The sequence below is a fragment of the Bombina bombina genome, chromosome 1 (genome assembly GCF_027579735.1).
Source record: "Bombina bombina isolate aBomBom1 chromosome 1, aBomBom1.pri, whole genome shotgun sequence".
NCBI lineage: Eukaryota > Metazoa > Chordata > Amphibia > Anura > Bombinatoridae > Bombina > Bombina bombina.
In genome coordinates, this window is record NC_069499.1 from 1,330,707,175 (window position 1) to 1,330,731,319 (window position 24,145).

The 24,145-nt window shown below is 41.7% G+C and overlaps 2 protein-coding genes across 4 annotated transcripts in view; one reads left to right on the top strand and one right to left on the bottom strand.

The window, feature by feature from the left end:
- Positions 1–24,145, top strand: part of FHOD1 (formin homology 2 domain containing 1) — a 387,262-nt gene that overhangs the window by 134,000 nt on the left and 229,117 nt on the right. The window lies entirely within an intron of this gene.
- Positions 21,732–23,572, bottom strand: LOC128649032 (SLAIN motif-containing protein 1-like). Of its 3 annotated transcripts, none has more exons than XM_053702077.1 (2): positions 22,926–23,572; positions 21,732–22,781 (listed from the first exon to the last, which is right to left on the bottom strand). In XM_053702077.1, exons 1-2 carry the CDS (start codon positions 23,570–23,572, stop codon positions 21,785–21,787), a joined length of 1,644 nt encoding a protein of 547 aa, XP_053558052.1. In that variant the 3' UTR covers positions 21,732–21,784. The 3 variants fall into 3 exon arrangements, with proteins under 3 accessions (XP_053558052.1, XP_053558058.1, XP_053558046.1); XM_053702083.1 differs by lacking the exon at positions 22,926–23,572 and having other exon boundaries at positions 21,732–22,299; positions 22,651–22,711; XM_053702071.1 differs by having other exon boundaries at positions 21,732–23,572.

Consider the following 24,145-nt stretch of genomic DNA (forward strand, 5'->3'; position numbering starts at 1 on the left):
TCAAATTTAAATTGGAACATCTCCGCGCTCTGCTTAAGGAGGTGTTATCTACTCTGGATGATTGTGACAAGTTGGTCATTCCAGAGAAATTATGTAAGATGGACAAGTTCCTAGAGGTCCCGGGGCCCCCCGAAGCTTTTCCTATACCCAAGCGGGTGGCGGACATTGTAAACAAAGAATGGGAAAGGCCCGGCATTCCTTTTGTCCCTCCCCCTATATTTAAGAAATTGTTTCCTATGGTCGACCCCAGAAAGGACTTATGGCAGACAGTCCCCAAGGTCGAGGGGGCGGTTTCTACTCTAAACAAACGCACTACTATCCCTATAGAAGATAGTTGTGCTTTCAAAGATCCTATGGATAAAAAATTAGAGGGTTTGCTTAAAAAGATGTTTGTTCAGCAAGGTTACCTTCTACAACCAATTTCATGCATTGTTCCTGTCACTACAGCAGCGTGTTTCTGGTTCGATGAACTAGAAAAGTCGCTCAATAAAGATTCTTCTTATGAGGAGATTATGGACAGAATTCATGCTCTTAAATTGGCTAACTCTTTTACTTTGGACGCCACTTTGCAATTGGCTAGATTAGCGGCGAAAAATTCGGGGTTTGCTATTGTGGCGCGCAGAGCGCTTTGGCTAAAATCTTGGTCAGCGGATGCGTCTTCCAAGAACAAATTGCTTAACATACCTTTCAAGGGGAAAACGCTGTTTGGCCCTGACTTGAAAGAGATTATTTCAGATATCACTGGGGGCAAGGGCCACGCCCTTCCTCAGGATAGGTCTTTTAAGGCTAAAAATAAACCAAATTTTCGTCCCTTTCGCAGAAACGGACCAGCCCCAAGTTCTACATCCTCTAAGCAAGAGGGTAATACTTCTCAAACCAAGCCAGCCTGGAGGCCAATGCAAGGCTGGAACAAAGGTAAGCAGGCCAAGAAACCTGCCACTGCTACCAAGACAGCATGAGATGTTGGCCCCCGATCCGGGACCGGATCTGGTGGGGGGCAGACTTTCTCTCTTCGCTCAGGCTTGGGCAAGAGATGTTCTGGATCCTTGGGCGCTAGAAATAGTCTCCCAAGGTTATCTTCTGGAATTCAAGGAGCTACCCCCAAGGGGGAGGTTCCACAGGTCTCAATTGTCTTCAGACCACATAAAAAGACAGGCATTCTTACATTGTGTAGAAGACCTGTTAAAAATGGGAGTGATTCATCCTGTTCCATTAGGAGAACAAGGGATGGGATTCTACTCCAATCTGTTCATAGTTCCCAAAAAAGAGGGAACATTCAGACCAATCTTAGATCTCAAGATCCTAAACAAATTTCTCAAGGTTCCATCGTTCAAAATGGAAACCATTCGGACAATTCTTCCTACCATCCAGGTAGGTCAATTCATGACCACGGTGGATTTAAAGGATGCGTATCTACATATTCCTATCCACAAGGAACATCATCGGTTCCTAAGGTTCGCCTTTCTGGACAAGCATTACCAGTTTGTGGCACTTCCATTCGGATTAGCCACTGCTCCAAGAATTTTCACAAAGGTACTAGGGTCCCTTCTAGCGGTGCTAAGATCAAGGGGCATTGCAGTAGTACCTTACTTGGACGACATACTGATTCAAGCGTCGTCTCTACCACAAGCAAAGGCTCATACGGACATTGTCCTGGCCTTTCTCAGATCTCACGGGTGGAAAGTGAACGTAGAAAAAAGTTCTCTATCTCCGTCAACAAGAGTTCCCTTCTTGGGAACAATAATAGACTCCTTAGAAATGAGGATTTTTCTGACAGAGGCCAGAAAATCAAAACTTCTAAGCTCTTGTCAAGTACTTCATTCTGTTCTTCTTCCTTCCATAGCGCAGTGCATGGAAGTAATAGGTTTGATGGTCGCGGCAATGGACATAGTTCCTTTTGCGCGAATTCATCTAAGACCATTACAACTGTGCATGCTCAGTCAGTGGAATGGGGATTATACAGACTTGTCTCCGACGATACAAGTAGATCAGAGGACCAGAGATTCACTCCGTTGGTGGCTGACCCTGGACAACCTGTCACAAGGGATGAGCTTTCGCAGACCAGAGTGGGTCATTGTCACGACCGACGCCAGTCTGGTGGGCTGGGGCGCGGTCTGGGAACCCCTGAAAGCTCAGGGTCTTTGGTCTCGGGAAGAATCTCTTCTCCCGATAAATATTCTGGAACTGAGAGCGATATTCAATGCTCTCAAGGCTTGGCCTCAGCTAGCAAAGGCCAAATTCTACGGTTTCAATCAGACAACATGACGACTGTTGCGTATATCAACCATCAGGGGGGAACAAGGAGTTCCCTGGCGATGGAGGAAGTGACCAAAATAATTCAATGGGCGGAGACTCACTCCTGCCACTTGTCTGCAATCCACATCCCAGGAGTGGAAAATTGGGAAGCGGATTTTCTGAGTCGTCAGACATTTCATCCGGGGGAGTGGGAACTCCATCCGGAAATCTTTGCCCAAATAATTCAATTGTGGGGCATTTCAGACATGGATCTGATGGCGTCTCGTCAGAACTTCAAGGTTCCTTGCTACGGGTCCAGATCCAGGGATCCCAAGGCGACTCTAGTGGATGCACTAGTAGCACCTTGGAGCTTCAACCTAGCTTATGTGTTCCCACCGTTTCCTCTCATTCCCAGGCTGGTAGCCAGGATCAAACAGGAGAGGGTATCGGTGATCTTGATAGCTCCTGCGTGGCCACGCAGGACTTGGTATGCAGATCTGGTGAATATGTCATCGGCTCCACCATGGAAGCTACCTTTGAGACAGGACCTTCTTGTTCAAGGTCCGTTCGAACATCCGAATCTGGCCTCACTCCAACTGACTGCTTGGAGATTGAACGCTTGATTTTATCAAAGCGAGGGTTCTCAGATTCTGTCATTGATACTCTTGTTCAGGCCAGAAAGCCTGTAACTAGAAAAATCTACCATAAAATATGGGAAAAATATATCTGTTGGTGTGAATCTAAAGTATTCCCATGGAACAAGATAAAAATTCCTAAGATTCTATCCTTTCTTCAAGAAGGTTTGGAGAAAGGATTATCTGCAAGTTCTTTGAAGGGACAGATTTCTGCTTTATCTGTTTTTCTTCACAAAAAGCTGGCGACTGTGCCAGATGTTCAAGCTTTTGTTCAGGCTCTGGTTAGAATCAAGCCTGTTTACAAACCTTTGACTCCTCCTTGGAGTCTTAATTTAGTTCTTTCAGTTCTTCAGGGGGTCCCGTTTGAACCCCTACATTCCGTTGATATCAAGTTATTATCTTGGAAAGTTTTGTTTTTGGTTGCAATTTCTTCTGCTAGAAGAGTTTCAGAGTTATCTGCTCTGCAGTGTTCTCCTCCTTATCTGGTGTTCCATGCAGATAAGGTGGTTTTGCGTACTAAACCTGGGTTTCTTCCGAAAGTTGTTTCTAACAAAAATATTAACCAGGAGATAGTCGTGCCTTCTTTGTGTCCGAATCCAGTTTCAAAGAAGGAACGTTTGTTGCACAATTTGGATGTAGTTCGTGCTCTAAAATTCTATTTAGAGGCTACAAAGGATTTCAGACAAACATCTTCCTTGTTTGTTGTTTATTCTGGTAAAAGGAGAGGTCAAAAAGCAACTTCTACCTCTCTCTCTTTTTGGCTTAAAAGCATCATCAGATTGGCTTATGAGACTGCCGGACGGCAGCCTCCTGAAAGAATCACAGCTCATTCCACTAGGGCCGTGGCTTCCACATGGGCCTTCAAGAACGAGGCTTCTGTTGATCAGATATGTAAGGCAGCGACTTGGTCTTCACTGCACACTTTTACTAAATTTTACAAATTTGATACTTTTGCTTCTTCTGAGGCTATTTTTGGGAGAAAGGTTTTGCAAGCCGTGGTGCCTTCCATCTAGGTGACCTGATTTGCTCCCTCCCATCATCCGTGTCCTAAAGCTTTGGTATTGGTTCCCACAAGTAAGGATGACGCCGTGGACCGGACACACCTATGTTGGAGAAAACAGAATTTATGTTTACCTGATAAATTACTTTCTCCAACGGTGTGTCCGGTCCACGGCCCGCCCTGGTTTTTTAATCAGGTCTGATGATTTATTTTCTCTAACTACAGTCACCACGGTATCATATGATTTCTCCTATGCAAATATTCCTCCTTTACGTCGGTCGAATGACTGGGGAAGGCGGAGCCTAGGAGGGATCATGTGACCAGCTTTGCTGGGCTCTTTGCCATTTCCTGTTGGGGAAGAGAATATCCCACAAGTAAGGATGACGCCGTGGACCGGACACACCGTTGGAGAAAGTAATTTATCAGGTAAACATAAATTCTGTTTTTCATACTTGGGCAGTTGGAATCAGCCTAATTTATTATATATTATGTATCCAGCATATAATGCTAATTATTTCTGGTGAATTAAAGGGACATGAAACCCAAATATTTTCTTTCATGATTTAGAAAGAGCATGCAATTTTAAACAATTGGTTAATTTACTTCTATTATATAATTTGCTTCCTTCTCTTCATATTCTTTGTTGAAAAGCATATCTAGATAGGCTCAGAAGCTGCTGATTGGTGGCTGCATATAGAGGCCTTGTGTGATTGGCTAACCCATGTGCATTGCTATTTCTTCAACAAAGGATATCTGAAGAATGAAGCAAATTAAATAATAGAAGTAAATTTGAATGTTGTTTAAAATGGTATTCTCTATCTAAATAATGAAAGAAAAAAATTGGGTTTAATGTTCCTTTAAATGTATTATTAGCTGAACAGTGCAGCACTGAGCATCATAACTTTTATGATTTAGTTTTTATTTTTAAACTTTTAGATTCTCAGGAACAGCTCACTGATGTAATATAAACACAGTTATTTGGCCGTAGAGTGTGTTTACTTCAGGAACGACTAATGGGCTGCTTTATTTAGACGTTATTTTGTGCGCCCAGTGAATGTGCAGTCACCAGTGTGTGTGTGTGTGTTTTTTTGTTGTTGTAAAATACAAGTCCAAATGACAGAACACCTTTAACAGCAAAGAAAAAAATATAGAAGCCCCTCGCCAAGATCGTATTAGTTAAAAGCACAAGCCTCCCCCATCGCAGAGGATTTAATGAACACCTGGATCATTTATTAACTTTCTTTTAAACTGTAAACCACATGTGAAATATATACTTGCATCAGTAGAATGTAAAGTACTTGGCAACTAAAAAAAAACACATTCTTCCTGCAATGTACAGCACGTTTGATTAACTTTTATTATGGTTGTGAAATGTGCAGTGTTCATGTCAGGATAAAGCTATTTCGAGGGCAGGTCTTGGACTTCAACTAATTCTGCCATTATAGGGAGTCATTTCCTGCAAATCACAATATATTTAAAATAAAATCTGTTAGTTCACATATTGACTTTTCCCCCCTCTTGTGATATTAAAGGTACAGTCTACTTGATTTTTTTTATTGTTTATAAAGATAGAAAATGCCTTTACTACCCATTCTCCAGCTTTGCATAACCAACATTGCTATATTAATTTACTTTATAACCTCTAAGTTTGCCTGTTTCTAAGCCCCAGCAGACTGCCCTTATCTCACTGCTTTTTAAATCTTGCACAACAACCAAACAGTTATGCAAGAACCAGCACTGATTGGCTTAAATGCAAGATTGTAAAAAGCATGGAGATTGTAAAGAGCATGGACAGTCTCCAGGGGTTAAGATACAGTTAATCATAGTGGTAAAAAGTATATTACTATAGTGTCAGTTATACAGAACTGGGGAATGAGTACTACAGGTATTATCTCTTTTTTAAAATTAGAACAATTTTCAAGTAGACTTTTTTTATTTTAAGTGAATTGTTTCTTAATGCTCTTTATTTTATTCACGGTAGACAAGAATTAAAGAAGGAAAAAATGGATGCATTGACTTTAATGCTTTACTTTAGTGTAGTACAGGAAAGCATTTAAAATGAGTGTGTTTGTTTATGCAAGGTAGGTTTAACCTAAAATATGCATACACTATACATGAGTGATATGCATATTTGAATTTAAGCTTACTTTGTATATGTCACTATTTCTCCCCCCCCCCCCCCCCATACTAGTTATAGGTGCCTGGACCATTATTTTCAAAGGTAATGCACTGCTGCGTGCCCATTGCTTCAGGGGAAAAAGAAACTGTGCGCTTTCCTGTGAGGCAATGCGCCATCTAATTGGTAGTAGCAAATGCATCTCTTTAGTTCTCCTTTTACAGCAGTGGTTTACTTGATAAGCAGAACCCATAATTCTGCACCATTTGCTATGTAATGCCTCTGTGTGCTGTGAGGGGTGTTGTAGAAATTGCAGAAATATGATCCCCTCCTGATGACAACACATGGGAGGGAATTCTGGAGAACCCTCTAAAAACAGAATGATGCCCATATCTCCTCTTATTATTGTTTAAAAATGGCTGACTTTGGCGTTGGATTTTCACAAATATGACAATCGTTTCCACACATGTTGTGCCATGAAAGCACTTTAATTTGTTTGTATTTGGATTTCTCCACCCAACTTTGCATATTGAGTTCCACCCATTGGTATAATTCACAAAATAAAGTCTTTGAATAAAGCTCAGGCCTGTGTGACTTTATGCTTATAATAATAGAGAAGATTATTAAAACTGGAGAGACGCGGCAGATGTAGTCAGTGCATGTTGCATTGAAAGTTACCCAGACATGTCAGAATTCTTTCAATAACAAAACCTCATCTGTTGATGCCAGACATTTTATACAGAAGAGAAAGATGTGTATATTTTGACACAAGCTATATAGCCTTTGACAATCGTATTTACACAATGTCCTGGGTGTCCAGACTGAGATGTGTTCTAGTTTTTATGAAATATATGTCAGTTTGATTTCATTGTAAACTCAATTTTATTTTAAGTTTCGTATAAGTAAATTACACAGATAAATTGTTAATGTCTTGTGCGGACATTCTCAAATCCATGTTTTGTACTAAAGGATATTAAACACTTTGAGATTTTAACATTTTTAATTATTATTATCAGTTATTTGTAGAAGGCTGACAGATTCTATGGGGGGTGGAAAGCTTTGCAGTATACAAAATTTTTTTGTGAGCTTTCTGATTCTCCTGATATTATTTAGTAATGGGCACTGCCATGTTGAAACCTAGAGTTTTTAAATCTAGAAAATGTGTTATGTGCAAGCTCCTGAATGCTGCTAGTGCTGTGTATCGCTGCAGTTTATACTCGGCTTATACGCAGTAGTAGGCATCATGTACTTCTGGAATTTATCCAGCAACACTACATCTGATGTATGCGCTATTATGCTTCCATTACATTAATACAAGCAGCATGTCAATACAGTATCTCATAAGAGTGAGTACACCCCTCACATTTTTGTAAATATTTTATTATATCTTTTCATGTGACAACACTGAAGAAATGACACTTTGCTACAATGTAAAGTAGTGAGTGTATAGCCTGTATAACAGTGTAAATTTGCTGTCCCCTCAAAATAACTCAACACACAGCCATTAAACGGTTGGCAACAAAGTGAGTACACCCCTAAGTGGATATGTCCAAATTGGGCCAAATTAGCTATTTTCCCTCCCAGGTGTCATGTGACTCGTTAGTGTTACAAGGTCTCAGGTATGAATGGGGAGCAGGTGTGTTAAATTTGGTGTTATCGCTCTCACACTCTCTCATACTGGTCACTGGAAGTTCAACATGGTACCTCATAGCAAATAACTCTCTGAGGATCTGAAAAAAAGAATTGTTGTTCTACATAGAGATTGCCTAGACTATAAGAAGATTATCAAGACCCTGAAACTGAGCTGCAGCATGGTGGGCAAGACCATACAGCGGTTTCAAAGGACAGGTTCCACTCAGAACAGGCCTCGCCATGGTCAACCAAAGAAGTTGAGTGCACGTGTTCAGCGTCATATCCAGAGGTTGTCTTTGGGAAATAGACTTATGAGTGCTGCCAGCATTGCTGCAGAGGTTGAAGGGGTGGGGGGTCAGCCTGTCAGTGCTCATACGCCGCACACTGCATCAAATTGGTCGGCATGACTGTCATCCCAGAAGGAAGCCTTTTCTAAAGATGATGCACAAGAAAGCCTGTAAACAGTTTGCTGAAGACAAACAGACTAAGGACATGGATTACTGGAACCATGTCCCGTGGTCCGATGAGACCAAGATAAACTTATTTGGTTCAGATGGTGTCAAGCATGGTGGTGGGAGTGTCATGGTCTGGGCCTGCATGAGTGCTGCCAGCACTGGAGAGCTACAGTTCATTGAGGGAACCATGACTGTCAACATGTAATGTGAAATACTGAAGCAGAGCATTATCTCCTCCCTTCTGAGACTGGACCGCAGGGCAGTATTCCAACATAACGACCCCAAACACACCTCCAAGACGACCACTGCCTTGCTAAAGAAGCTGAGGTTAAAGGTGATGGACTGGCCAAGCATGTCTCCAGAGTTAAACCCTATTGAGAATCTGTGGGGCATCCTCAAACCGAAGGTGGGGGAGCGCAAGGTCTCCAACATTCACCCGTTCCGTGATGTCGTCATGGAGGAGTGGAAGAGGACTCTAGTGGCAACCTGTGAAGCTCTGGTGAGCTCCATTCCCAAGAGGGTTAAGGCAGTGCTGTAAAGTAATGGTGGCCACACAAAATATTGACACTTTGTGCCCAATTTGGACATTTCCCCTTAGGGGTGTACTCACACTTGTTGCCAACCGTTTAGACATTAATGGCTGTGTGTTGAGTTATTTTGAGGGGACAGCAAATTTACAATGTTATACAGGCTATACACTCACTACTTTACATTGTAGCAAAGTGTAATTTCTTCAGTGTTGTCACATCAAAAGATATAATTGATTATTTACAAAAATGTGAGGAGTGTACTCACTTTTTTGAGATACTGTGTGTGTGTGTATATATGTATATATATATATATATATATATGTGTGTGTGTGTATATGTATGTATGTATATGTGTGTATGTATATATATAATATGTAATATACAGGTAGACCCCCTGTGATAGATAATGAGTGCAATGGAATTTTTGAATACCAAATTGTGAAATTTTTTTGAGACAGGAATATTTGATAACAAAGGGCATTTGACAATGTATGATTGTTTATAAATATGTAATGAAACAAAAACCAAACATATTATATCATGCTTAGGAAAGAGAAGAAACATGTTCTTGAATATATACTGTGTACAATAACAGTGTATAGAGTTACATTAGTAATTATAGCTATTGCCTCCCTCGTGTTTCCAACACTCCCATGTTATGGGAATCGGAGCCGTACTGTAGGGAGTCACCGATCAGTTACTCACACGCTAGCACAACACCTTGTCCCAGCAGAACAGCCTGAGCTAACAGCGGGTATAAAGAATGTCTGATTACTTTACAAATATCTGGAAAGATTGAGTATCAGAAAATGTTTATCCTAGATATGTTTGCAGGGATATAACCTGGAGCAAAACAGCTGAGTTTCTGCAGCTCAGATCTTTGTGCTTTGAGATCTTATCAGAGTCTTACGCAAAAACGTTCCGTCTGTAACAGCTTGTTTTTTTCCTGATTTCCTTAAAATAGAGTTGGCCAATTGTTTGTCTAATGTTGGCAATTACAAAAGGATCTTCATATAGGGAATTCAAATAATTAATACATTTAAATAATCAATAAATTATGTATAGCAAAAGAATAATGGTACTTAAAGTGTTCTGTATCAGGGGTCTTCAATTCCATATTCTTTTGTAAAATGATGATGGTCCAAAGGGCTCCATAACATGTGGGATATAATTCCTGCCATTAGGAGGAGGTAAAAACCCCATACGAGCTTAAATTCCCTCACTCTCACCTCTCCTCAGTTTTGTTCTTGGCCTCCAGGAGAAGCTTGAGAATAGGGTTGTTTAAGCTACTTGCTAATGGACTAATGTTTGAGAGCTCAGACCAATCTGAGACCCTTATCCTTGGGACATATCATTCACAAAGAAGACAGAATAGGTTCCAGCAAGCTAACTGATACAGGGTCATTGGAATACTCTTATGTGCACAGCATCTCCCTATGGGATTTCAGCCATAACTACCCTTAGTCATTGTTCCTCAGCCCCCCCTGTGGGATAATGGTATTTCCTCAGGGATCCTCTGCCGTACACGTACAAGCACTGAATGTGCTCTCTGCTGGATACTGCTGCAGTTTGGTGACTGGTAAGACGGTGGAGGGGTGCAACTTCAGGTAAGCCTCTTACCACAGCACAGACACAGTCCTCAGGCTATTAGAAGGTACTCGGACACAGGTACATCATAAAGGATCTCAAAGAGAAGAAAAGAAAGGAGATTGGGGTGCAACGTTTACTAACTTTTACTTAATAGATTAAAATTATAATTTGAATGGTATATTGAAAAAACATAGAGGAAAAGAGAAACAAAAATTATATATATAATCAGTCCCAAAGGAGCTGTTTTTTTTCTCACCTCCAAGTGGCAAAAATAAAGGCTTTGTTTAGGAGGGTACCTGTGATCAGGTATAGAAGAATTTCAGACAAGCTGACGCCAGAACCACGGAAAGGGTCCGAGATGAATGCCCTCACATTCCCGGCCGATAGCAGGAAACATTGGCTTCAGGTGGAGGCACACTTCGTACCCACCAGTGGTACAAAAATGTGAAAAGGATAATAATAAAAGGTGACACATTTCGGCCCATACACAGGACTTTTTCAAACCAGTATATTACATTACAGGCCGAAAGGTGTCGCAATACAATTAAGATTGATGTCAAGAACATATCTATGGGAGTTATTGCAGGTAGGGCCTTATGTTTAAATTCATGGTCAGCAGACATGGTTTAAAAAAAATCGACTGATGTCTCTTTTCCTTCCAAAGGAATATTTGAATTGGAGCTTGATGCCCCTGTTTTCGTGTGAGGCTTCAGGCTCGCCGGAAACAGCAGTTATGAAGCAGCGGTCTAAAGACTGCTGCTCCATAGGTCTTCTTCAATCTGCCCGATCCTATATGATCGGCTGATTGACACCCCCTGTTAGCAGCTGAATCTGCATTGGCTGCATTGCACAAGCAGTTCACAAGAACTGCTTGTGCAATGATAAATGCCGACAGCGTATGCTGTCGGCATTTATCGATGTGCGGTGGACATGATACGTTACATCGTATCATGTCCATCCGCACTGTAATAAATCAGCCCCTTGGACTTGATTATTAAGACTGTTACTGAGGGTAAAGGAGCTTTTCTCCCTCAGGACAAGAAATCCAAAGGATCGAACACACCAAATAATAGGTTTTGTTCTTTTCATTTCTCTAGAGATCAGAATTCCTCCTCTTCTTTAAAGCCTGAACTATGAAGGTGCGGCCCCCAGACCAGATTCTGTTCTGGTAGTGGGAAGAACCAGTCTTTTTCAGAAGCCCTGGTTCCAGTCAGTCCAGGACTCCTAGGTTCAAAACATCATATCCCCAGGGTTTACAGGATAGGTTTTCACTTTGGCCTCCTCGAAGACTATTTCATCTGTCTCATATCCCCAAAAACCCTGCCTTTATAAAATGTGCTCAAGATTTAGAGGCTATTTATCCCATTATTTGTGTTTCAACAGTGTCAAATGATTTTCTCCAATCTTTTCATAATCCCAAAGAAGGAAGGGACTTTCAGACCCATTTTAGATTTGAAAACGCTAAACAAGTTTGTCAGGGTTCCATTTTCAAGATGGAAACCATTCGTACAATTTTACAGGCTCAATTCATGTCGACTTTTACAGGGTCAATTCATGTCGACTTTATACCTAAAGGATGCGTACCTGCACATCCCAATCCACAAAGATCACCCTCAATTCCTAACATTTGCATTCCTAGACAAACATTACCAATTTGTCGCCCTTCCTTTTGTTTTGGCTAAAGCTCCTCACATCTTCACAAAGATGCTAGGAGCATTGTTGGTGGTTATCAGAGCCCCTTATCTGGACAATAGCTTAGTTCAGGCTCCTTCCCATCTATCTATTAGTCATGCTCAAAGGCTACTACCTTTTCTCCAAGACCATGGTTGGAGAATTAATATTCCAAAGAGTTCTTTAACTCCTGCTTTAAGGGTGTCTTTTCTAGGAGTTATCATAGATTCAGTACTAATACGTACATTCCTGACGGAATCACACAGAATCAAACTTCAGAAGGCGTGTTTGTCCCAGGAACGTGCTTCATTTCCATCATTAGCTCAATGCATGGAGGTAGTGGGTCATATGGTTGAGGCTTGGAACGCGATTCCTTTTGCCCACCTTCACTTGCGACCCCTTAAACTATATATGGTTTAATAAGTGGTCAAAGGATTTTCAGCAAATATTTTTTAAGACAAGCTCTCACTTGGTGGATACAAGGTCCTTCTTTGACCCTTGGAGTGTCCTTTCTTTGCCCATCATGGGCTAGTGTGAAAACAGATGCCATTCTTTCAGGCTGAGGCTCGGTCTGGAATTCTCAAAGTGTGCAAGGAGTTTGTTTCCCTCTGGGGACAAGGTTACCAATCAACATTCTGGAACTCCGAGCAATTATTTATGCTCTTCAGTCCTGGTCCTTTTTTAAAAGAGGAAAAGATTATCCAGTTACAGTCAGACAATATCTCGGTGGTGGCATTCCACTGGCTATGCAGGAAGTGTCTCAGATTCTGTCTTAGGCAGAGAGGAATTATTGTTCCCTTTTAGAAGTTCACATACCAGTTGTGAACAGCTAGGAAGCAAATTATCTCGGCCGTCAATCAGTCAATCCAAGTGAGTGGTCTCTCCATCAAGATTTTTTCAGTCAATTAGTGATAAAATGGGGTATACCGGACAAAGATCTGATGGACTCTCATTTAAATTGCAAACTTTTACTGTATTGTGCTAGATCAAGAGAGTCAGATTCGGTAATCTTCATTGCTCTAGCCTAACCTCGCAGAATATGGTATGCGGAACTAGTCCAGATGTCCTCCTATCTATGGCTTCTTTTTCTAAGAAAAGATCTATTTTTTCAAGGACCTCTTTTCCATCAGGATCTCAAATCTCTAAGTTTAAGGGCATGGAGGTTAAATGCCTAGTTTTAAAACATAGAGTTTTCTCTGATTCATTTATTAACATCTGATTCAAGCTAGAAAACCTGTTACCCAAAAAAAAGTATCTCAAAATTTGGAGGGCATATTTTGAATAATGCTATTCTTGGTATTCCTTTAGGATTCCTATAATTCTTCAGTTTTTACAAGATTGCCTTGACAAGGGTTTGTCGGCTAGCTCCCTAAAAGGTCAAATTTCTGCTTTATCGGTTCTGATTTTATAGAAAGTTAACTAAGCTTCATGATGTTCAGACTTTTTTGTCCAGGCACTAGTAAGAATTAAACCAGTTGTAAGACCTATTTCTCCACCCTGGAATTTGAATCTAGTTCTTTCTGTTCTGTAAGGTCATCCACTTGAACCGATGCATTCCACTGATATCAAACTTTTATTTTGGAAAGTACTTTTCTTGTTAGTTATCTCCTCAGCTAAATGAGTTTCTTCATTGTCCGCTTTGTTCACAAAGATAAAACTGTATTTCTTACTAAATATGATTTTCTTTCTAAGGTAGGTTCTTCAGAAAATATCAATCTGGAAATTGTTGTTCCTTCTTTGTGTACAGATCCTGTTAATTCTAAGGAACAACTTTTACATAATCTTGATGTAGTCAGAATATTGAAATTTTATCTTCCAAGCTACTAAGGAAGCTTTGGCTTCTTGGCTCAAACACGTAATTTACAAGGCTTACTTTGTGGCGGGAAAGTCGCCTCCTAAGCACATCACAGCTCTGCTAGATCAGTTCCTTCTTACTGGACTTTCAAAAATGATGCATCTTTGGAGCAGATATGCAAAGCTGCAATATGGTCTTCTCTGCCTACCTTTTCAAAATGTTACCGATTTCTCCAACATAGGTGTGTCCGGTCCACGGCGTCATCCTTACTTGTGGGATATTCTCTTCCCCAACAGGAAATGGCAAAGAGCCCAGCAAAGCTGGTCACATGATCCCTCCTAGGCTCCGCCTACCCCAGTCATTCTCTTTGCCGTTGTACAGGCAACATCTCCACGGAGATGGCTTAGAGTTTTTTAGTGTTTAACTGTAGTTTTTCATTATTCAATCAAGAGTTTGTTATTTTCAAATAGTGCTGGTACGTACTATTTACTCAGAAACAGAAAAGAGATGAAGAATTCTGTTTGTATGAGGAAAATGATTTTAGCAACCGTAACTAAAATCCATGGCTGTTCCACACAGGACTGTTGAGAGCAATTAACTTCAGTTGGGGGAACAGTTTGCAGTCCCTTGCTGCTTGAGGTATGACACATTCTAACAAGACGATGTAATGCTGGAAGCTGTCATTTTCCCTATGGGATCCGGTAAGCCATGTTTATTACGATTGTAAATAAGGGCTTCACAAGGGCTTATTTAAACTGTAGACTTTTTTTGGGCTAAATCGATTGATTATTAACACATATTTAGCCTTGAGGAATCATTTTATCTGGGTATTTTGATATAATAATATCGGCAGGCACTGTTTTAGACACCTTATTCTTTAGGGGCTTTCCCAAAGCATAGGCAGAGTCTCATTTTCGCGCCGGTGTTGCGCACTTGTTTTTGAGAGGCATGGCATGCAGTCGCATGTGAGAGGAGCTCTGATACTTATAAAAGACTTCTGAAGGCGTCATTTGGTATCGTATTCCCCTTTGGGTTTGGTTGGGTCTCAGCAAAGCAGATACCAGGGACTGTAAAGGGGTTTAAAGCTTAAAACGGCTCCGGTTCCGTTATTTTAAGGGTTAAAGCTTCCAAAATTGGTGTGCAATATTTTCAAGGCTTTAAGACGCTGTGGTGAAAATTTGGTGAATTTTGAACAATTCCTTCATGTTTTTTCGCAATTGCAGTAATAAAGTGTGTTCAGTTTAAAATTTAAAGTGACAGTAACGGTTTTATTTTAAAACGTTTTTTGTACTTTCTGATCAAGTTTATGCCTGTTTAACATGTCTGAACTACCAGATAGACTGTGTTCTGAATGTGGGGAAGCCAGAATTCCTATTCATTTAAATAAATGTGATTTATGTGATAATGACAATGATGCCCAAGATGATTCCTCAAGTGAGGGGAGTAAGCATGGTACTGCATCATTCCCTCCTTCGTCTACACGAGTCTTGCCCACTCAGGAGGCCCCTAGTACATCTAGCGCGCCAATACTCCTTACTATGCAACAATTAACGGCTGTAATGGATAATTCTGTCAAAAACATTTTAGCCAAAATGAACCCTTGTCAGCGTAAGCGTGGCTGCTCTGTTTTAGTTACTGAAGAGCATGACGACGCTGATATTAATATCTCTGAAGGGCCCCTAACCCAATCTGAGGGGGCCAGGGAGGTTTTGTCTGAGGGAGAAATTACTGATTTAGGGAACATTTCTCAGCAGGCTGAATCTGATGTGATTACATTTAAATTTAAATTGGAACATCTCCGCATTTTGCTTAAGGAGGTATTATCCACTCTGGATGATTGTGAAAATTTAGTCATCCCAGAGAAACTATGTAAAATGGACAAGTTCCTAGAGGTGCCGGGGCTCCCAGAAGCTTTTCCTATACCCAAGCGGGTGGCGGACATTGTTAATAAAGAATGGGAAAGGCCCGGTATTCCTTTCGTCCCTCCCCCCATATTTAAAAAATTGTTTCCTATGGTCGACCCCAGAAAGGACTTATGGCAGTCAGTCCCCAAGGTCGAGGGAGCGGTTTCTACTTTAAACAAACGCACCACTATTCCCATAGAGGATAGTTGTGCTTTCAAAGATCCTATGGATAAAAAATTAGAAGGTTTGCTTAAAAAGATGTTTGTTCAGCAGGGTTACCTTCTACAACCCATTTCATGCATTGTCCCTGTCACTACTGCCGCATATTTCTGGTTTGATGAACTGCTTAAGGTGCTCGATAGTGACTCTCCTCCTTATGAGGAGATTATGGACAGAATCAATGCTCTCAAATTGGCTAATTCTTTCACTCTAGACGCCTCTTTGCAATTGGCTAAGTTAGCGGCTAAGAACTCTGGGTTTGCTATTGTGGCGCGCAGAGCGCTTTGGTTGAAATCTTGGTCGGCTGATGCGTCTTCCAAGAACAAGCTACTAAACATTCCTTTCAAGGGGAAAACGCTGTTTGGTCCTGACTTGAAAGAGATTATCTCTGATATCACTGGGGGTAAGGGCCACGCCCTTCCTCAGGATCGGCCCTTCAAGGCAAAAAATAGACCTAATTTTCGTCCCTTTCGTAAAAACGGACCAGCCCAAGGTGCTACGTCCTCTAAGCAAGAGGGTAATACTTCTCAGGCCAAGCCAGCTTGGAGACCAATGCAAGGCTGGAACAAGGGAAAGCAGGCCAAGAAACCTGCCACTGCTACCAAGACAGCATGAAATATTGGCCCCCGATCCGGGACCGGATCTGGTGGGGGGCAGACTCTCTCTCTTCGCTCAGGCTTGGGCAAGAGATGTTCTGGATCCTTGGGCGCTAGAAATAGTCTCCCAGGGTTATCTTCTGGAATTCAAGGGACTTCCCCCAAGGGGGAGGTTCCACAGGTCGCAGTTGTCTTCAGACCACATAAAAAGACAGGCGTTCTTACATTGTGTAGAAGACCTGTTAAAAATGGGAGTGATTCATCCTGTTCCATTAAGAGAACAAGGGATGGGGTTCTACTCCAATCTGTTCATAGTTCCCAAAAAAGAGGGAACGTTCAGACCAATCCTAGATCTCAAGATCTTAAACAAATTTCTCAAGGTCCCATCGTTCAAGATGGAAACCATTCGAACTATCCTTCCTTCCATCCAGGAAGGTCAATTCATGACCACGGTGGATTTAAAGGATGCGTATCTACATATTCCTATCCACAAGGAACATCATCGGTTCCTAAGGTTTGCATTCCTGGACAAACATTACCAGTTCGTGGCGCTTCCTTTCGGATTAGCCACTGCTCCAAGGATTTTCACAAAGGTACTAGGGTCCCTTCTAGCGGTGCTAAGACCAAGGGGCATTGCAGTAGTACCTTACCTGGACGACATTCTGATTCAAGCGTCGTCCCTTCCTCAAGCAAAGGCTCACACGGACATTGTCCTGGCCTTTCTCAGATCTCACGGCTGGAAAGTGAACGTGGAAAAGAGTTCTCTATCCCCGTCAACAAGGGTTCCCTTCTTGGGAACAATTATAGACTCCTTAGAAATGAGGATCTTTCTAACAGAGTCCAGAAAAACAAAGCTTCTGGACTCTTGTCGGATACTTCATTCCGTTCCTCTTCCTTCCATAGCTCAGTGCATGGAAGTGATCGGGTTGATGGTGGCGGCGATGGACATAGTTCCTTTTGCGCGCATTCATCTAAGACCATTACAACTGTGCATGCTCAGTCAGTGGAATGGGGACTATACAGACTTGTCTCCGAAGATACAAGTAAATCAGAGAACCAGAGACTCACTCCGTTGGTGGCTGTCCCTGGACAATCTGTCTCAAGGGATGATGTTCCACAGACCAGAGTGGGTCATTGTCACGACCGACGCCAGTCTGATAGGCTGGGGCGCGGTCTGGGGATCCCTGAAAGCTCAGGGTCTTTGGTCTCGAGAAGAATCTCTTCTACCGATAAATATTCTGGAACTGAGAGCGATATTCAATGCTCTCCAGGCCTGGCCCCAGCTTGCGAGGACCAGGTTCATACGGTTTCAATCAGACAACATGACGACTGTTGCGTACATCAACCATCAGGGGGGAACAAGGAGTTCCCTAGCGATGGAAGAAGTAACCAAAATTATTCTTTGGGCGGAGTCTCACTCCTGCCACCTGTCTGCTATCCACATCCCAGGAGTGGAAAATTGGGAAGCGGATTTTCTGAGTCGGCAGACATTGCATCCGGGGGAGTGGGAACTCCATCCGGAAATCTTTGCCCAAGTCACTCACCTGTGGGGCATTCCAGACATGGATCTGATGGCCTCTCGTCAGAACTTCAAAGTTCCTTGCTACGGGGCCAGATCCAGGGATCCCAAGGCGGCTCTAGTGGATGCACTAGTAGCACCTTGGACCTTCAAACTAGCTTATGTGTTCCCGCCATTTCCTCTCATCCCCAGGCTGATAGCCAGGATCAAGCAGGAGAGGGTGTCGGTGATCTTGATAGCTCCTGCGTGGCCACGCAGGACTTGGTATGCAGATCTGGTGAATATGTCATCGGCTCCACCTTGGAAGCTACCTTTGAGACGAGACCTTCTTGTTCAGGGTCCGTTCGAACATCCGAATCTGGTTTCACTCCAGCTGACTGCTTGGAGATTGAACGCTTGATTTTATCGAAGCGAGGATTCTCAGATTCTGTTATCGATACTCTTGTTCAGGCCAGAAAGCCTGTGACTAGAAAGATTTACCACAAAATTTGGAAAAAATATATCTGTTGGTGTGAATCTAAAGGATTCCCTTGGGACAAGGTTAAGATTCCTAGGATTCTATCCTTCCTTCAAGAAGGATTGGAAAAAGGATTATCTGCAAGTTCCCTGAAGGGACAGATTTCTGCCTTGTCGGTATTACTTCACAAAAAGCTGGCAGCTGTGCCAGATGTTCAAGCCTTTGTTCAGGCTCTGGTTAGAATCAAGCCTGTTTACAAACCTTTGACTCCTCCTTGGAGTCTCAATTTAGTTCTTTCAGTTCTTCAGGGGGTTCCGTTTGAACCCTTACATTCCGTTGATATTAAGTTATTATCTTGGAAAGTTTTGTTTTTAGTTGCGATTTCTTCTGCTAGAAGAGTCTCAGAATTATCTGCTCTGCAGTGTTCTCCTCCTTATCTGGTGTTCCATGCAGATAAGGTGGTTTTACGTACTAAACCTGGTTTTCTTCCAAAAGTTGTTTCTAACAAAAACATTAACCAGGAGATTATCGTACCTTCTCTGTGTCCAAAACCAGTTTCAAAGAAGGAACGTTTGTTGCACAATTTGGATGTTGTTCGCGCTCTAAAATTCTATTTAGATGCTACAAAGGATTTTAGACAAACATCTTCCTTGTTTGTTGTTTATTCAGGTAAAAGGAGAGGTCAAAAAGCAACTTCTACCTCTCTCTCTTTTTGGATTAAAAGCATCATCAGATTGGCTTACGAGACTGCCGGACGGCAGCCTCCCGAAAGAATCACAGCTCATTCCACTAGGGCTGTGGCTTCCACATGGGCCTTCAAGAACGAGGCTTCTGTTGATCAGATATGTAGGGCAGCGACTTGGTCTTCACTGCACACTTTTACCAAATTTTACAAGTTTGATACTTTTGCTTCTTCTGAGGCTATTTTTGGGAGAAAGGTTTTGCAAGCCGTGGTGCCTTCCATTTAGGTGACCTGATTTGCTCCCTCCCTTCATCCGTGTCCTAAAGCTTTGGTATTGGTTCCCACAAGTAAGGATGACGCCGTGGACCGGACACACCTATGTTGGAGAAAACAGAATTTATGTTTACCTGATAAATTTCTTTCTCCAACGGTGTGTCCGGTCCACGGCCCGCCCTGGTTTTTTTAATCAGGTCTGATATTTTATTTTCTTTAACTACAGTCACCACGGTACCATATGGTTTCTCCTATGCAAATATTCCTCCTTAACGTCGGTCGAATGACTGGGGTAGGCGGAGCCTAGGAGGGATCATGTGACCAGCTTTGCTGGGCTCTTTGCCATTTCCTGTTGGGGAAGAGAATATCCCACAAGTAAGGATGACGCCGTGGACCGGACACACCGTTGGAGAAAGAAATTTATCAGGTAAACATAAATTCTGTTTTTGATATTTTTGCTTCTTCACAAGCAGCTTTTGCCAGGAAAGTCCTTCAGGCTGCAGTGTCTGATAAATAGGAACTGCCAGAATATTGTTTCGCTTATTCCGTAACATGGGCTATCTGTTTGGGTATTAATCCCACATGTTATGGAGCCCCACAGACCATCATCATTTTACAAAAGAAAACAAAATTTATGCTTACCTGACCCTGCTTTTGTCTTTCCTACCTAACTGTTTCGTATTCTCTGTTTGGCTATGCGTTAAACTGAGAAGAGATGGGAGTTGGGAGGGAATTTAAAGTGATACTAAACCCAAATTTTTTCTTTCATAATTCAGATAGAGCGTACAATTTTAAGCAACATTCTAATTTACTTCTATTATCTATTTTGCTTCATTCTCTTGATATTCTTTGCTTAAAAGCATATCTAGATAGGCTTAGTAGCTACTGACTGATTGGCTCACCCATGTGCATTGCTATTTCTTCAACAAAGGATATCTAAATTAAGCAAATTAGATAATAGAAGTAAATTGGAATGTTTAAAATTGTATTCTCTATTTGAATCATGAAAGAAAAATGTTGGGTTTTGTATCCCTTTAAGCTGGGTTTAATGTCCCTTTAAGCTCTTGTGTGGGTTCTTGGCCTCCTCCTAGTGGCACGAATTGTATCTCGTATGTTATGAAACCCTATGGATTATCATCATTTTGAAAGAAAATAATTATCAGGGAAGCATAATTTTGTTCCCTGGACCCACTAACAGGCCATATATTCAGGATTACCTTTGTGCGAGAGCAAGTTGGTAACCATGGTTATTTAGCAGCTAATTGCTGTACCTGTGCTTTATTTCATTGTCTTTTAAATCTAGTCCTCTGGGAACACTAACCGGACAGATTTTCATGATAACTGAACTAGTACACAGGTGAATAACACTGCTAGTTTAGATATCCTTAAAGAGGCATAGGAATACAATTAAACGTTCATGCATCAGCAACAGTGTAAAGTTTAAAAAAAAAAAAAAAACATTTATCAAATATTTCTTAGTGAGATAAATTTTGACGTTCACATCCCTTTTAAAATCTGTCAATTTTGAATTCAAGATACCCGTTTTTTTTTTTTTTTTTTTTTTTTTTTGAAAAATATTCTTTATTATTGAAACATTCCAAAACAGCAGTATATGATTATCATCAGTACAAGGTCATACACTGTCATATTAAAGCATTAGTGCAATTTAATTTTGTAAAATGATTATCAAAAGTTTAATGTCCATCAAAAGACCTTTTATCCTACAGAAATCAGCAATAAGTAACATTTTATTGATAAGAAAGGTTACCCCCCACCACTTGTAATCGTAAGACATTGCAGTATCAATGCAATGAATACTTCATTATTACTGAATAGGAAAATAATTAAATAATAAATAAACACATAAAACAAGAATGACAACACAATTTAAAGTGGGTTGAACAGAAATTTTCAGTGACTAATCCTTCCTTATACCCTTGTGCTTTTGCAATGAAAAACACCTTACATGTTTTTACCCATGAATTCCAAACATACAAAAGTGACAAAAATATAATGACTATAACAAAATATCTATGGCACAAAATGTTAAGCAGCATTTTGAAAGGGTTTTAATTCCATTAAATGGTGTACACTGTACATGTAAAACAAAATTAGTGAGGCCCAATTTTTTCGGTGCTTGAAAGATGCTAGTGTTCAAATTAAAAAATAATTAAATAAAATTAGTGCATCTGGTGAATATTTTATTGGAGGGAAAATAAAAAGTATTTGACACATCTTTGCATAAGTTCTGTCCTATTTTGCATTATTAATCAATACTGCAGATTCTGAAAAATGATTTCACATTAAAACATGTAAGCGCTACATTGTCTTTGATCATAGTTTTACATAAAACACATATTACAAATATTAAAATCTCAACGAGGACTGTATTTTAGTACACATTTTACCCAGCCCGCTGGGTTTCTAGAATTCTTCATTGCTTAATTTTGTACATGGGTTTGTCTTTTAAAAACATTAGTAACATCCATCCCTCCAGTTTCCATCTCGTAGGGCGCTAAGCGATGACAACGTCTTGGGAGGTTGAAGAAAACTCTGTGGTGACTGCGCTGACTTGCTGCGTGGAATGCTGCTCCCAATAGTACTAGATAATGCCGGCCGTGGAAGAGAGCTTCGGGTTACAGTTGCTGTGCTGGCTGCCTTGTTTGGCATAGGAATCCCAGAAGTAGATAGTGACTGCAAACTAGTTGACATAGGAATACCAGTACCAGTTTGCACAGTTGGGCTGACGTAGGCTGTGGCTTTATGGGGTGGCCTTACAGATACAGGAAAATGGCCCACACTGTGTACTCGTTGCTGCAGTTGACCGGGAGATGGTATACTGGACTGCAGTCTAGTAGCCCCATAAGCTGCACCTTGCAAATTGGAATCAAAGCTTTGGCTGTTGCGCACTGTAACTGGAGAAACAACAGTGCTATTATGTGTAGTACTTGGCATTCGAGCCAAGTTAGGCATACTTCTGCGGAGTTTATCTGCATTAGACTTGTTTTGTGGTTGCTCTGGTGTTTGAGGCTGAGAAGAATAATTATATTGCTGATATCCATTTGAAGAGAAATACTGTGAGCTAGGGCTCTTTCTGCATTCTCGAATACTAGAGAAAGTCTGTGAATGAGGAATACCTCTTTGGAGAGGGGAACAACGGCTGAGCCGAGGCTGAGGTGGAGGCAAATGGTCAAACTCTTCATCTTCATCCTCAACACTGTAGCGATCAGAATCCTGATCACTGGCACAAGATAGTTTCTTTCCGGAGTACAGTGACAAGCTAGAGCGGTGCCTTGACCCGGAACTGCATGTAGAGGTAGATGCAAAGTCTTGTCTAAGACTTTCTTCCTGCAGTCGCGCCATGATCTGAACATCAGTGAGGTCCTGAAGTTTGTATCCCATAGAGATAGAGTCATCCTCCACTTCTGATGCACTCAATTCACTGTCTATTGAAGATTGTGGGCTTAAAGTCCTTGGGTTGTAAGCTGTCCTCTCAGGTGTTAGTATTGCTTTAGAAGGGTTTTTAAAGACGCTGGGAGAATTTAAGCCATTGCAATATGGAGTGAGTCTCGCAACAGGACTATATGGAAAAGACATGGAAACAGGAGTAGAAAACAAACTCCTCCACCGGCCAGCTTGCTCTAATCTAAAGCACAGGGATCTTTTAGCTGCTTCTATTTCCGGTGATGGGCGATCCAGAACTTGTCTGCACCAATTCATTGGGCTCATAGTTGTCTCAAACGGACTTTGCTTCTTAGAAGGTGATACGTATAACCATGTATCGTCGTCATCACTACAATATCCATCTTCCAGTTCCAAAATCTCCACCTCGTCCAGTATAGTAGCAGCCCCATGGGTGACATGGTTTTCGTGTGGCCCCTCTGCGACACTCATGCAGGGCAGCCTACTGCTGTAGTAGCCCAGGGCTTCTGGGGGATACAGACTACCGCCCACTGCCGAGGTGCATAGTAAAGTGGGCACTGGACTGGGTAGGCACAGCGCTGCAGAAGAGCGGGGCAGTGAAGGGGCAGATAGCATACAACCTCCGGACTGATGCATTGCAGGAGGGGGTTGCTGCAGTAGCAGCAGGTGCGGGCTGGGTGTGCAGTTGCTGACGGCGCTGGCTCGGTTCCTGAGCTGCTCATTTTGTTTTTCCAGCTTCCTAACCAGCTCCTGCAGCTTCTTCACCTCCAGCTCTGCGTTGACCACCAGCCCATTGGTAGCGGGAGAACCAGCGCGGCTACTGCACTTCACCTCCGCCATGCTCGCCGCGTCTGCCCAGTGGGCTATTTTAGAGGTCACGGGCTATTTGCTGATGAGCTCCGGTCCTTGGTTTAGTCAGAGTCTATGCTGGCTGCTTGGCTCATGTACAGGCTGCATCCTTAGGCAGTAAGCGCCTCCTGACAGCACAGAGAATATTGATGTGAACGTCGGACTCCCTCCCACAAATGCTCAGAGAGGGGGGAAGAGACACAATAGGAACAAAGAGGAGCCAGTCTCCAAGATACCTGTTTTTAATGTCTTTTAGAGTGCTGGTAAATTGTTTGTTGAAGTCTAAAAATAACAAATACCAGCACATATCTAAGATTTCTGGTAAATACATATTTATAAGTATTAAAGGTACATGAAACCTAGTATTTTTCTTTCATGATTCTGATAGAGCGGGCAATTTAAAGACCTTTTCAATTTACTCCTATTACATAATTTGCTTTGTGTTTTTTGTATCCTTTCTTGAAAAGCATACCTAGATATGCTCTGGAGCAGTAGCTGATTGGTGGCTATACATATATGCCTCATGTCATTTGCTCACCCTATGTTTTTAGCTAGCTCTCAGTA